This window comes from Nestor notabilis, unplaced genomic scaffold, assembly GCF_000696875.1.
Source record: "Nestor notabilis isolate BGI_N333 unplaced genomic scaffold, ASM69687v1 scaffold16325, whole genome shotgun sequence".
NCBI lineage: Eukaryota > Metazoa > Chordata > Aves > Psittaciformes > Psittacidae > Nestor > Nestor notabilis.
Window position 1 is genome coordinate 38,780 of NW_009928471.1, and position 13,397 is coordinate 52,176.

General features: G+C 49.9%; 1 protein-coding gene across 1 annotated transcript in view; it reads left to right on the forward strand.

The window, feature by feature from the left end:
* JPH3 (junctophilin 3) overlaps positions 1 to 13,397 on the forward strand; it is a 54,543-nt gene that overhangs the window by 38,773 nt on the left and 2,373 nt on the right. Inside the window, exon 4 of the mRNA XM_010014505.1 lies at positions 3,354 to 4,273. Within this exon, the coding sequence (XP_010012807.1) occupies positions 3,354 to 4,273 (920 nt within the window). The remainder of the gene's footprint in view (positions 1 to 3,353; positions 4,274 to 13,397) is intronic.

Below are 13,397 nucleotides of genomic sequence, written 5' to 3' on the forward strand. Positions count from 1 at the left end.
TGAGTGCTTGATGTGCTCCCTTTGCTCAGCGTCATGGGTTATGGATGTGCCCACCTTAAAAGGTTTTGTGGGTGCTGTGCTGCTCACAACATCACAGGGGGGTTGATGCCAACCTCACTGTCAGACCCACAGGCATATCCTGGTCCAGATCACCCAGATCATTTGGGAGATAGAACTAGATGATCTTAAGGTCCCTCCCAACCCAAACCATTTTATGATTCTATGATTCTGTGATCCCTGCAGCACAGCCCTTATCTGAACATACACAGACTCCAAACCTGCAGGTAGTGGCTCCAGCAACTCCAGACATGCCACAGCAGTGCTGCAAGGCTTTTACCTGCACAAAACAAAACCAGCCTTGCTCGGTTCCCTGCCTTCCCTGTGTCTTTCCACCTCTCTCTGTGGTGGGGATCATCCACATCCCTACCACACTCTCAGCCTCCCTGATCCTGGCTTTGCTGGATGCCCTGATCACAGCTGCCAGTGGGGTCAGCCCATGGGCTGGATGATGCTGGTGGTGACTCCCCAGGGAGCTCAGCACTGCTCCCAGATCCCATACATGGGTCCTTAGGGGCATGCATCTGGTTTTGAACATGCTGTGGCCAGGCGTGGCTGCCTCAATCCTGCTGGAAATCCAGATTTGGTGCTCTGCATCCTCCTTCGCGCTCTCACAACCGTTCTTCCAGGAACATCACGTGCTCCGTGACTAATTTTAGCTCAGAATAATTGTTGCACATCCTCGGGTGTTGAAAGCTGGCAAGACGGCACCATGCATCTGTCGAATTCCTCCGCAAGGAAACGCCTGCATCCCTGAGGGTCTCCGGGGCTGGAGGGGCAGCGGTGCCATAGCAGCGCTACCCAGGGCTGCGGAACTCAGGGAGTTAACCCATGGAGAAGCAGATTCAGCTCAGTTCATTGCAGTTCTGGATGGGGAATATTTAGGATGTGAGGGTGCTTAATAACGTGGTCCCTGGTGTGGGTCTCCAGGGTGAGAAGTCTGGAGCATCATAGGACTTGGGGGCTCCATCATGGGACTTGGGGGACCAGGGGTCAGTGTGAAGGCACAGGAGCAGTGGCTGTTTTGTGGCTGGTTGTGCTGTTGGAGATCAGCTTTGGGGTCATCAGAGCTGGTAGGAAGCTTTCAAGTCCCTGCAACTCCAGCAAGAGCCCTGGATACCTGAAATGGGGAAGATCAGCCATAGAGTGGGACATCCCAACTCTCAGGTGAGCCTGTTCCGGTAGATGGCTTTACGGCTTTCTCATGTGAAGCCATTTGTCCCCTCCCTGCCTCAGTTTCCCATCTGTGATATGAGAGTGTGGCTGAAACAGGAACATCTGAACAACACCCACAAAAACAAGTCTCTATTTTTGCCCCAAGACACTTATTCTGTGTGAAGGCGGAGGGGGTGAACTCCACCTTGCTCCTTCATGGCAATTTCCCACTAGTACAAGGACTGCCTGAGGGCTCCAGATAAATCCCAGGAGGCTCAGTCTCCACAGATAAACTGGAACACAGGGAACAAACTAAGAGTGAAATATGAGTATTGTCCCAAAACTGATTTTTCTGTAGCAAATAGTACCAAAAAATTGACAGGCATTAGGAAATAATTTCCCATTGAGAAATTGCCCCAGTAGGAAATGTCCAAGCAGCTTTGTTGCTGTTTACCTCCCCTGCAGATGCTTCCATAGGGACATCCATGCCCACACTCCCAGCTTTTCCCATGTGTCTAGACCATGGTGTGGTGGGACATGGGGACAGCTGAGGGCAAAGGCACATACCAGCAGCAGCAGTACCCCAAGAAGATGCAATAGAGAAAATTACTTCGCAGAATTGTGGAGAGTTTCTAAGAATTTACTTTTAAACCATGGTAATAGGGTGAGTTCTTCCTTTTTGAGATTCATTTCTTGCCTAGCCATAGCAATTGCAATTAGATGCATTTCAGGGGCATTAGGCAGTAAATATATTTATCGAATAGTTCACATAATTTAGCATGGCTTTAGCTGGAACAACTATGCCTTGAGAGGGTAAAAGGACAATTAATGCTATTAGTTTGTACCCTCTTGAAATACTTCTGCATAAGTGACATGTTTAATGCCAGCTTCTCAACTCCTGCAGAAAACACTCTCCAACTCCCTGTCTCCAGGGACACATTGTCTGAGGGGTACTCTTGGGCTCAAAAAGGATGAAGTACATTCTGCACCGATGATGGTAGATGTTGAATTCACATAGCCTTCAATATGCTACCTTGTTCCTGCCTGAACACGTGAGGCACAGCCACCCATGTGCTTTCCATCACATCCAGCAAGTAGGGCTGCATGGGGAAATGTCCATGTCCTCCTTGTGTCCAGGACAGGAAAGCTCTTTGATATCTGCTTTGTGGGGGATTTTATGGAAGCATTAATTTTGATGGGAGGCTTGCACATCTGCCCAGATGAGACCATCTCCCCGTGTAAACTTTAAGGCGAGACTCTCTGTACTTCCCAGCCAAAAAGCTGATGTATTTCCCATCCAGGGAGAGGTATGAAGGCTGTGGGCAATGAGCTGGGCACAGGGTGATCCCAGCAACACCCAGCACACACGCATATGCAGGGCACAGGGTGAGAACATGGGTTCATGTCACATTTTGTCTCTCATGCTCACATGGGAACTAACAGAAAAAGGTGGTCTCCAAAAATTCTTAACACCCATAGCGGGGTTGGAGTGACTGCATGCGCAGCATGGGAATGGTGCTGCGGAGCAGTGCAGGCTTTTTCAGGCAGGGCTGCAAGCTGCCCATCCCTGCGACCTGCCGGGAAAAGCAGGGTTATAAGGCTGAGCATAGGCAGGGCACATGGATCCCAGCAGCTCTGGAGTATAAGCAGCATCCCCACATTGCTGGGGCTGTGGTCCTCCACACACATCCCCAAGCAAAGAGGGTGCCCACCACCAGCAGGGGTGGTGAGAACTGTGGAGGCTAAAGGAGCTGAAGGTGTTTTCTAAAAGGCTTGGTAGCCCCTGGGTTAACAGTGGTGGAGAATCACAACTCTTAGTGCAGAATGCCTCTGTCTTGACGACGATGGCAGCTGATGCCAAACTACTTCCATGCTGCAGAGCACCGTGGTGCTCTGCGGGTGCTGGGGTGATAGCAGGTTTGGTGTAAAACCGACAATGCCTTTTCTCTCAGGCTAGTAGCAGAAGCTGTTTATTGTGCTACGCTGCTGCTGTCCTGATCTTGCCTAGCGGTTCCCCTGCTGTCCAACACTACCAGCCCTATTCTTTGCCATGAAAAACCTGGTGGGTGCCCACAGAATAGAAATAATCTTGTTGCATTTCTCTCTCCCTCTCTCTTCCCTCTTAACGACTACACAAAAAGGGCTCGAATGCCAGAGACCGAAGCGCCAGAACTCGAGTGATGACATTGAGGTCCTCTCCACCGGGACGCCTCTCCAACAAGAGAGCCCCGAGTTGTACCGCAAAGGGACCACCCCATCCGACCTGACTCCGGATGACAGCCCGCTGCAGAGCTTCCCTGCCAGTCCCTCCTCCACGCCGCCCCTGGGTCCTTCCTGCAGGAACAAGAGCGCTCACTTCTCCAGGCAGGTCTCGGTGGATGAAGAGAGGGGTGGGGAGATCCAGATGTTGCTGGAGGGACGTGGCGGGGATTACTTGCGACCCAACAGCTGGAGTGAAGAGAAGGTTGGTGGGACTCGCGGCGTGAGAAGCGGGACACTGCGCAGCGGACAGATGGGGTCAGGCTCTGTCCCTGAAGACTACAGAGGTCGGAGTGGAGGACACAAACATTCGGCCTCCAACCACAAGCAAAGAGAGAGGTGGACAGATTCCCCAGCCACAGTTTCATGGACTTCCCACCACAGGTCCCACAACCACAGCTCAGGGAGCTCCAAACTGCTTGAGCTAGAAGAGGAGAAGATGAGCAATTACGAGATGGAGATGAAGCCCCTCATGAGGATGGATTCTTATATGCAAGAGATTCACACCCAAAAAAGACACTATAGCAAAGGGGGACCCTGCAGGAGCATGGCTGATGACCACCGTGGGGAAGACCGGGGCTACGGGGTTCAGAGACTGAGGTCTAAGTCCCAGAACAAAGAGAATTTCAGGCCAGCTTCCTCTGCCGAGCCCACGGTGCAGAAACTGGAAAACCTGAGATTTGGGGACAAAGCTGAACCTCGGCTACTAAGGTGGGACTTAACCTTCTCCCCTCCACAGAAATCTTTACCTGTTGCACTAGAATCTGAAGAAGACAATGGGGATGCGCTCAAATCCAGTACGGTAAGTAGGTGAAACTGTGTGTTGACATCTGGCTGAGAAGCTCACTGCAGAGCTGTTGTGGTAATGCAGTGGTGCAGAAAGGGAGGTTCTCTGCCAGCAGAGCTGACCCCCCAATTATCATGGGTTTGTGCCTTGAATCTCTGCTCATCCCTTCTCTATCCTTCACAATAGCATGTGCTGGGAGGGTTTATCTGCAGAATGGCTTGGTGGGAGCAGCAGGTTTTTCACTGGAGGATGTGAACAGCAAGTTTGAGTTTGTTTTGCGACCCAGCCCCGGGGCCAGCAATAAGAACATGATTGCTGGGATTTTGAGCATTCACCTGGTGGAAAAGCTGCAGGAATAGGCAAGGTGTTGGTGATGATTCCTTGTGGTTCAGTTATGGCAACAGAAGTTCATCTGGCCGAAGAATGTGCTTAAATCCTGGTAGCTGGGCACTATGAGAACCTGTAGTAGCTCTCAGTCACTCTGCTGCTATGTGATGGCACCGTGTGCTAAAGCAGTGGCCTTGTCACTGCATTGTACTGGAGGCCTGACCCAGGTGAAGAAGGGAACCATGGTCACGGAGCAGGGGACATTGCAAAGTGGTTGTGTTCCTGAGCTGATCGCTGCTTGGGTTTCCTGTAGTCATCTGCATGATGCAATACAGGCGGGGGTTTTTGGTGTGTGGATGTGAGCCAGGAGCAGGTACTGGGAGCAGCCAGGATGCAATGCGAAAGGGTCTTGGCAAACTGCAGAATAGAGGATGCAATTTGGGAAGGACACCAAGGCAGGGAAAGCAATGTGCAAGTACAGCAAGGGTAGTGGGCTATTAGAGCTCTGCAGATCAGGGTGGTAGAGGAGACTACAGTCAAACATCAGTCTATACTACCTATCTATATCTATATCTATATCTATATCTATATCTATATCTATATCTATCTATCACTATCTATATCTATGTCTTTATGTCTATATCTATGTCTATAGCTATACTATCTACATCTACATCTATACTATCTATATACTATACTATCACTCTACTGTGAAGAGCACAAGCACACTTTCTAAGAAGGGGCATAGCCTGTGGGACTTCGAGGATAACCCTTGTGAGAAATCCAGTCCTGGGCTCCTCATTTTGTGATAAACAAGAACACACTGCGCATTACCAACTGGCTACTGGAGGTGTTCAGTCTAGGGAAGAGAAGACAGAGCAATCTTCAAACACTTAAAGCAGTGCTGCAAAGTGGAAGGGAAAAGAACATTCTCAATGAACAGGCTTACATTCAAGCATTAGAGTCAGTGGTTACCCATTAGCCATTACCAGTGAGCTGACTATAAATTGCCAGGGGAAGCTGTAGAGGCAGGGGGGGGGGGAGACCTGGTTGAACATCTGCAGCTCAAATATAACTTGGTCAGAGGTGAACCTGCCTTGGGAGAAGGCTGAGCTGTGTGATTTTCAGATCCTTTCCAGCCCTGGTTTTTGATGATTCCTAGACTTACATCTAGGACCCTTGTTCTTCCCATTGGTTTAGCATTGCCGAAAGAGGTGATGGGGATCTGAGGGGAGCAATGGGGAAGCTGCTACTGTGCCAAACCACCCCTTGTTGAGTCAGTGCCCAGCACAGGAGGGATCCCGTGCTGCTGGATGTCCCACAGCCCAGGCCATACCTACACAGGCAAAAGGGAAAACCTGTAACTCTCAGATGATGACATGTCAGGCTCTGGCAGAAGACAGGAGCTAAATCTCCTTGTCAGGCAGCAGAAGGTGATGCTTGATTGTTTGGGAGACAGGGATCATGAAACTGAAATTGCATTTATCAGTTACACTGAAATTTTGGGGTAGAAAAGCATCATGGTCTGTAATGTATCATCGTCCTTGCCATCTCTACAGCATCCCTGCTCCTCCAGATGCTGGCAGAGCAAAGGTGTCAGCACCTGCAGCTGAGGGATGAGAGCAAATGGGCAGGAGACAGGATGGAGCAGGGACATCTGCAGCCATGAGCAACTGGGATGCAGGAAGGACTAACCTACAGATATGCTGTGGTTTCCCTGCTGTGGCTGTGGATAGCTCACCCCCACACACAGCCCTGTAGCTTTCCGGCTTCCTATTCCTCCTGCAGGCTTCAGCGCAGGCTCAAAAGCACCCACACAGCATTAGACAGGAGCTGAACACAGTGTGTTTGTTGGTGGACTGCACTGTAGGACACATCTTGCCAGTCCATTAAAAAAGAGAGGTCCAAGTGGAGCCAGCCCTGAGCACACACCACTGAGCAAACCAGCGGGTGCCAAGGCCAGATCAGGCTGTCCTTCCCTGCTAGAGCAGATGCCTGTGAAGCACTAGGGAAATGACAGGCAGCATTAGGAGCCTGACAGGCTTCCAGAGGGGAAAAGCAGCAGCAGTAATTGCACAGACATCAACCCTGTTGAAGACTGTGGGACTCACAGGTGGTCCAGCACCTCTGATGATGTGACCTCGTGAGGCAGCAGGGAGCTGGGAGAGACACAGGTCCCCAGGGAGGGATGAAACCACCATTTCTCCTTGCTGAGAGCCACACGTTCACTGGGAAGATCACTGGAACGAGCAGCCCTGGTGTCTCTCCCCACTCAGCCCAAGGCAGGCAGATCCCAGCCTGCATGTATATAAACCTTCCACCCGATGAGGAGGGCTTGAGTTGGAGGTAAATAGCCCCTAATGCAACACAACATTAATTGCTCTGCCGAGTGAATCCTGGGCACTAAGGAAGGGGCACAGCCTGCACGGAAAGGCACACAGAAAAGCCATTAGGATGCACATCATACTTTTAAAGTGTTGTAGCTGTGAAGCAGCATGTTCAGTTTTCTCACATTCATAACCGAGGGTGGAACAGATGGCGAAGGTTTGGGAGGAAGCTAATGTAATACAGAGGAAGAGATAATATGTGGATTTAAATAACCTACAATGCCAGCAACAATTTGTTCTAGCAAGAATTGCACTGTGCTAGCAGGGTTTTGTTCCAGTGGCCTGGCAGAGAGGGGTGGTTGGATGGGACCAGGGGAAGGAGGTGCAGGAGAGGAATGGGAGGTGCAGTGATTTGTGTTCCAACCTCCTGCCTAACACTGTGACCCTGCCTGCACCCACCAGCAACAACCTCAAAGCATTTCGAACTTCAATGAGCGTGAGACCCTGAGGAAGAGGAGGGGAAAGCTAAAGGGAAGGATTTACCCCGCAGTCCCCACAGCCACCTCCCTTGGTGCACACTCAGTGCACAGGGCACTCAGACGCTTAGTCCCGCAACAAAACCACTGCATCCTCATGCTCCAGGTCTTTTCACACAGAACTGAGGCTCCCCAGATTCCCCAGATCCCTGTTTCTCATGCTATCCTGAAACACCCCTCCTCTTTGGACTTCCAGCAGCTCGCCCCCGGCCCACATCTCCTGGGAAGGGCTGGCTGTGCGCACGTGTGTGTGTGCACATGTGTGTGCCCACGCCGCTTCAGCTTGCATGACAGCCTGCCTCCCTGTGATCCACGGCACTGCCATCTGCGAAGCTGCTCCCCGAAAAGGGCATTTCTCATCTCCCAGACAGCTGGGCTGCTTCAGAAAGGTGCTGCCAGTGAACAGGAAGGATGCTCTTAGCTGAGTAGGGCTATTTTTGCCCTACCTGGAGTATCCCTACGCAGAGCTGAGGTCACACTCGCAGCTTAAGCTTGATTTAGAAATAATCTACCAAAACCCAGCTCTGCACATGCCACCAGTGAGGGCGGGAGGCTGGCTCTGCGCTGGAATGCCAGGTCCAGCTGTGAGAGCAAGCACACCTCTGGCAGGGCTCGTGGGAGTGGGCTGGGGATGCTGGTCTTGCATAAACACAGCCTTGCAACTGTCACTGGTCTTGATTTCTATCTTAGATACAAGGCTGGATGGGATGCGGGGTCCCTTGGAGTCCAACCTCTTGCAGTGTGTGCCCCAGTGGAGATGCACACACTGCATCCTCTGTAGAGAAGTCAGATGTTGCTCTAGGTTGCTGTATGAGCTATGATGCGACCTCTCGGTTGCTGTATGAGCTACGATGCGACCTCTTGGCTGCTATATGAGCTGTGGGAACTTTGTTCATCTGAGCCATTTTTCACCAGTCCCTTAAAATGATGCTCCCAGAACCCCTCTTCATTGGGGCTGCACATCAGTAATTGAAAATTGCTCTTACAAAGGTCATTTCATGAGCCCAGCGCTCAATAACATTGATGAAATTCTGCACTGCTTGGTGTTCACTGTCAGGGGACTTCAGGGTTTCAGGGTCATCAAGCTCCCACTACAGTCATACAAGCCCTTTAAAATTACATTTAAAGCCACCTCATCTTTCTGTGCCTCTGTGTGCACTGACCCCTGCATGCACAGAACAAACTCACATCAATTGTCACCATTCAGGCAGATGAAAATGGAACCCAACACAGAAGGACCAGTGCTGGTGTTGTCAGATTAAGGGACTTACAGGAATGTCACTGGCCTTTCTGGCCTTAAAGGCCCACGAGGTGCAAAGCTCAAACCTGTGCCTGCATGCTTCCTGGGTTCCGAGAGCCTTTGAAAAGATCTTTTTAGATTGGGAAAGGAAAAGAGGAATTGTTGAGGCACTGGGAAAGGAAAGAGGCTTTCTAAAATGCCAGCAATACTTTTATCCACAAAACATAACACATTTTCAGGGTTGGGGGGGGATGAAAAGGATATATATCCTTTCTTGCAGGTGCTGAACATCTGCAGCTTCTAAAAGGGAAAAGAAGTGTTTTAGGCACAGAGGTCCTCAGCGTGCCTGCAAGAAGGGCTAGTGTTGAGGCACTCAGGCACGAATGGAGCCTGATTCATCTGCTGTCCTCATTTAGCAGGAGCAACCACGGACATTTAGATGAAGACTTCTAGGGACACGTTGTGACCTCACTAAAGGCACCCTGGAGATGTGAGTAGGCTCGAGACTTGGCCGTTTAAAATCCCCCTGTCTCATCTCATTGAGAAAGCCTGATGGCAGGGCAGTAGCCAGAACACTGAACTGCAGCCACCCCTGGCATTTGCTTCCATTGTCACAAGCTGCTGGGTAAGATCTCCGTGCTCTCGGGCTGTTTGCTAACAGTACTGCCTCTTACTGCAAACAAACCAGGGCGAACAGTTGCGGCAAACGGAGTTTGCAAGTATCTGCTGGGTTAGAGATGTCAGAGAGACCCTCTCGTCAGCTCCACGTACCCGTCGGGGAGGCAGGGAGGGATTCCAGCAGCTGCAGCATCTTCCCTGCTCGGCCGCTGCGTGAGGGGCGTATTCTCCATCAAGATATTCCGAGCAGGTTTCACTGTCGCTGGGGAAAGTGAGGAGGAAGCAGCCAATCTGCATCCAGCACAGGCTCTGCTGGAGCGCGCTGTGCAGCCGGAGCCGGGCCAAGGGAGGGTACCCAGGCAGGGGGATTCAGTCCTGGCTTCGATGGAGCAAGGTGGGAGGGATGCAGCATGTACTTACTCCATCCCTGCTGATGTGGGTGATGGGTGCTTTGTTTTCCAGCAGCTGTGGGGTTATTCTTGGAGAGATTGACCTCCATGTGGAGCGTTTTCTTCAGAAAAGTCAGGCACCTTTATCCCTAAAGGGTGTAAAATGAGATTAAAAAAACAGCTAGCTGTTCCCTCTGTCCTGAAGGGGCACCCCCTGAATTGTGAAGCTTCACCTGCATCTCGGACTGGGCTTCATGCTGTGAACAGAGATGCTCCATCTATCTGCCTTTGGACCAGGCTGATGGGAAAGCGGCCTGAGGATTTTTTTTGTGTCAGCCTCCTTGGGACTAAACTCTGTGCCTTATCTCAGTCTTCCTCTTCAGGTTTTTCTATTTATATTTTCCCCCCCATCGGGAGGGATCCTTCCCCAGGTCTCCTAACACAGGTGTGACTGGCTTTTCCTTATTTTTCTCAATCAGGTTCAAACCCCAATCCCAAATGGCCATGGCATGTACACATGTCCATACAAGTATAAACTGTAATTACCTGGGAATACAGGTAATCCCAGGAATACAGGTATTCCCAGGAATAAGGAGGAAGATGGTCCTGCAGATTCCCATTTACCATCATACACCTCTAGGGATGAGCCAGGTCCAAGCATCGCCACAGGGGCCGTGGCATGCACAGGAGGAGCTCTCACATGCACAAAGCAAATGGTTCGGGGATTTCCTCTTTTTAAACCACATAATAATCAGAAACTGTTCTTCCTGTAATCCCTTTCATGTACAGAGATTGCAGGCATTGCCAGCCACCACACAAGGTAAACAATGTTCAGAGAGAAGTGTGATGTTTAAATTGACAGGGTCCTTTTACAAACCTTTTAATCTCAGGCGCCCTTTGATGTAGCTGAAGAGAGTACCTCGCTGACTTTGCTCCTGTCATCCTGGATTCATATTAGGTTTTGAGCCCAACTTCACATCTTCTAGCTTTGAAGAAGTTAGGGTCAAACACCAGCTTTTGACCACAGGAGAACCAAGTCTTAAAAACATATGTACAGGTCCAAACAGAGAGCTCACTCAGGCACCTGTAATGTGAGGACTGAACCAGGGGTGATATTAAGAGACACTAGCTTGGGATAAACCCTTGCATTCACCTTGGCTACTTCTTCTCTGCAGAAGCAGGTTTTTCCATGCCTCGGTTGCACATTGGTATCAAGTGCCCATTCTTCTTACACAGGCACATTCAGCATCTCCTGGGCTCCCTTCCTCAAGTCACGAGAGATGCTGTAATACGCTGGAGAAAGCAAAGTGAATCCCTTATGTTTCTTTTGCTAAATGCTCTTTAACCGTTTCACAGAAGCCTGTTCCTAGCAATTATGTGACAAATCAGCACAAACGTCACAGAGCTGCTAAGTTTTCAGCACTTTTCGCAGTGCTGAGGCTGGAAAACAATGCATATATATTTTTTGCTGATCCAAGTCCTTAGTAATTACACTTAAAGGATCCCAGAGGGATTCCTAGGTAACCTGCACTATGGTTTCCATGGCAAGAGAGGCAGAGCTTGTACCCTGCGATAACAGATAATAATGGATTGTTAATGCTTAAATTAATTATGCTGCAATTGTATTTGTGAACCAGCTGTCCCTTGTATTCCCAGTAAGACTCCTGAGTTGCTACACAACAGTTAAAGGATAAAAACAAACAAGAAGGAGGGGCAGGAATGGTGGTGCTCTGCTGCAGCCACCATCAGAGCTGCAGAGTGCCAGAAATCACAGGCTGGAGAAAACCTTCACCCATTACTTCTATAGCTCCAATTGCTGTTATTAACTCTGTGACATAACAAAGCTTTATTCACATTTTAGTGTTTACATGGGTTCATGTTCCAAATCTCTGATCTTTGGAGGAAAACTTGAAAGTCCTTGGAGGTTTATCCCTGCTGATACAGAAGGATCCTTTCACCTAGCTGATACTGGTTTATCATCACTGGGCCCATCCTTGGCAGATGTTTTCCTCCTCCCAGGAAGGATCTTATTGTAAAAAGCAAAAATAACAAATCCCAGCCCCAGAGCCGCCTCGTTTTGCTGATGAAATTTGCCATCACCCACTATGCTGGATGATGCTTCGGCACACCAGAGCTTGATTTAATTTTTCCTTTCCTGGAGCCAGGCTGGTAACTGTTCTGGGTGGAATTCATCTCACGTCACTTGATCTACAGACAGCCTAGATGGTTAGCACAGACTAGATGTCTAACATTTAGACAGCTAAAATTGGGTGAGAGGATGCTGCCAACTGGCGTCTGCTTCCCAGTGAAGTGGGTTCTGGACTTGCGGGCACGGTGCTGGGAGGCAGCGCGGCGTTCCGCAGCGGAGCCCCGTCTCCGGGATGATGGGCAGGGTGGTTTAAACAAATCTCTGCAGTTCCTGGCGGCCTGCTTTAGCACTACTATTTTAGGGCTAAAAAGATATAAAAAAGCAAAGCTTTTCAGGCTGCTCGCTGTCTTTGACACACAAACCCCAGGCTCTGAAAATCAGCTCGACCTCCGGCTTTCTAGCACTGCAGAGCCTGTGATACCACCAGCCTTAGGGTTTTCTTTGGGCTCCTCTAAGCCTCAAGGAGGCCACAGATGAGATAAAGCACCACTGAACTACTAAAGCAACATGCAAAGTTGCAAATCAAGGGCTATGGCTCTTCCTACATGGGGGTGGCTCACGTTAGAGGGTTAACATGTGGTGTGACGAGTTGTAAAAGCTGCTAGCTCTAAAATGCTGGCTGTAGCTGCAGTAAAAGCGAGTTCATTGACCTATTGCCAGGCTGGGCTCAGCAAAACATGACTTCCAAAGCACAGACCCAGAAGTGATTCATCTTCCACCTGGGCACTGAGCAGGAATCGCTTCTTAGAAACAGATGACACATACCCCAGGACATCCTTGCTGTCAAAGGGGAGAAGGACAAGTGTTTTCTCTGCGCAGAGGTTAGGGCACAAGGACCTTACAAGTTAGAAATAAGCCAGCCATAAGCATTTAGAAGTGCAGCAGGATTCGTAATTGGAGCTAAACCAGAAGCTTCAGAGTCACAAAGCTGCTTATCAACCAGCTGCCACAGGCAGGAGTCCAGCCCATGCCAAGATATGCAGCCATACCTGCAATTGCTGAGGGGGGAGTCCTTGTTGGAGTTAGTGCAGGGAAGAGTGAGTTAAAAAGAGTTAACTGTAAAAAGGAAGTGGAACGTGTAGGCTGTCAGACAGCTGGATTTGAGCTGTTCAGTTTGCAAAGACCAATCCCCTCCCTGGTCATCCTATTTCTAGGTTGCTTTTGCTGGCAAATATGGAAAACCCCACATGTGCAGTGGCAAAGCAAGCATTTTCTCTTGCATCTGCATTGAACAGGGGGTGTGAGATGCAAATAGGTGCAGGCTGAGCCAGGGAGCTGAGCAAAACATTTACGCACGGGAATCCAGTTGCTGCTGATGCGGGCGGGTTTGTGTGTGTTGACTGCCCCAGTTTTGCTAGATGAGGGCATGACTGTGATGTACTGGTGTATAAATGAAGGACACACTCCCTCCCTGGACACCATCCCATCAGCATCCTCTGAACACAAGTACCATAGGGTTGTGATCTTGGTCAGCCCAATAGATCCATCCCAAAGTGTCCATGTCTTTGAGGACAAAGCTCAAACATCAGGGAATTAAGAGGCAACCATTCCTG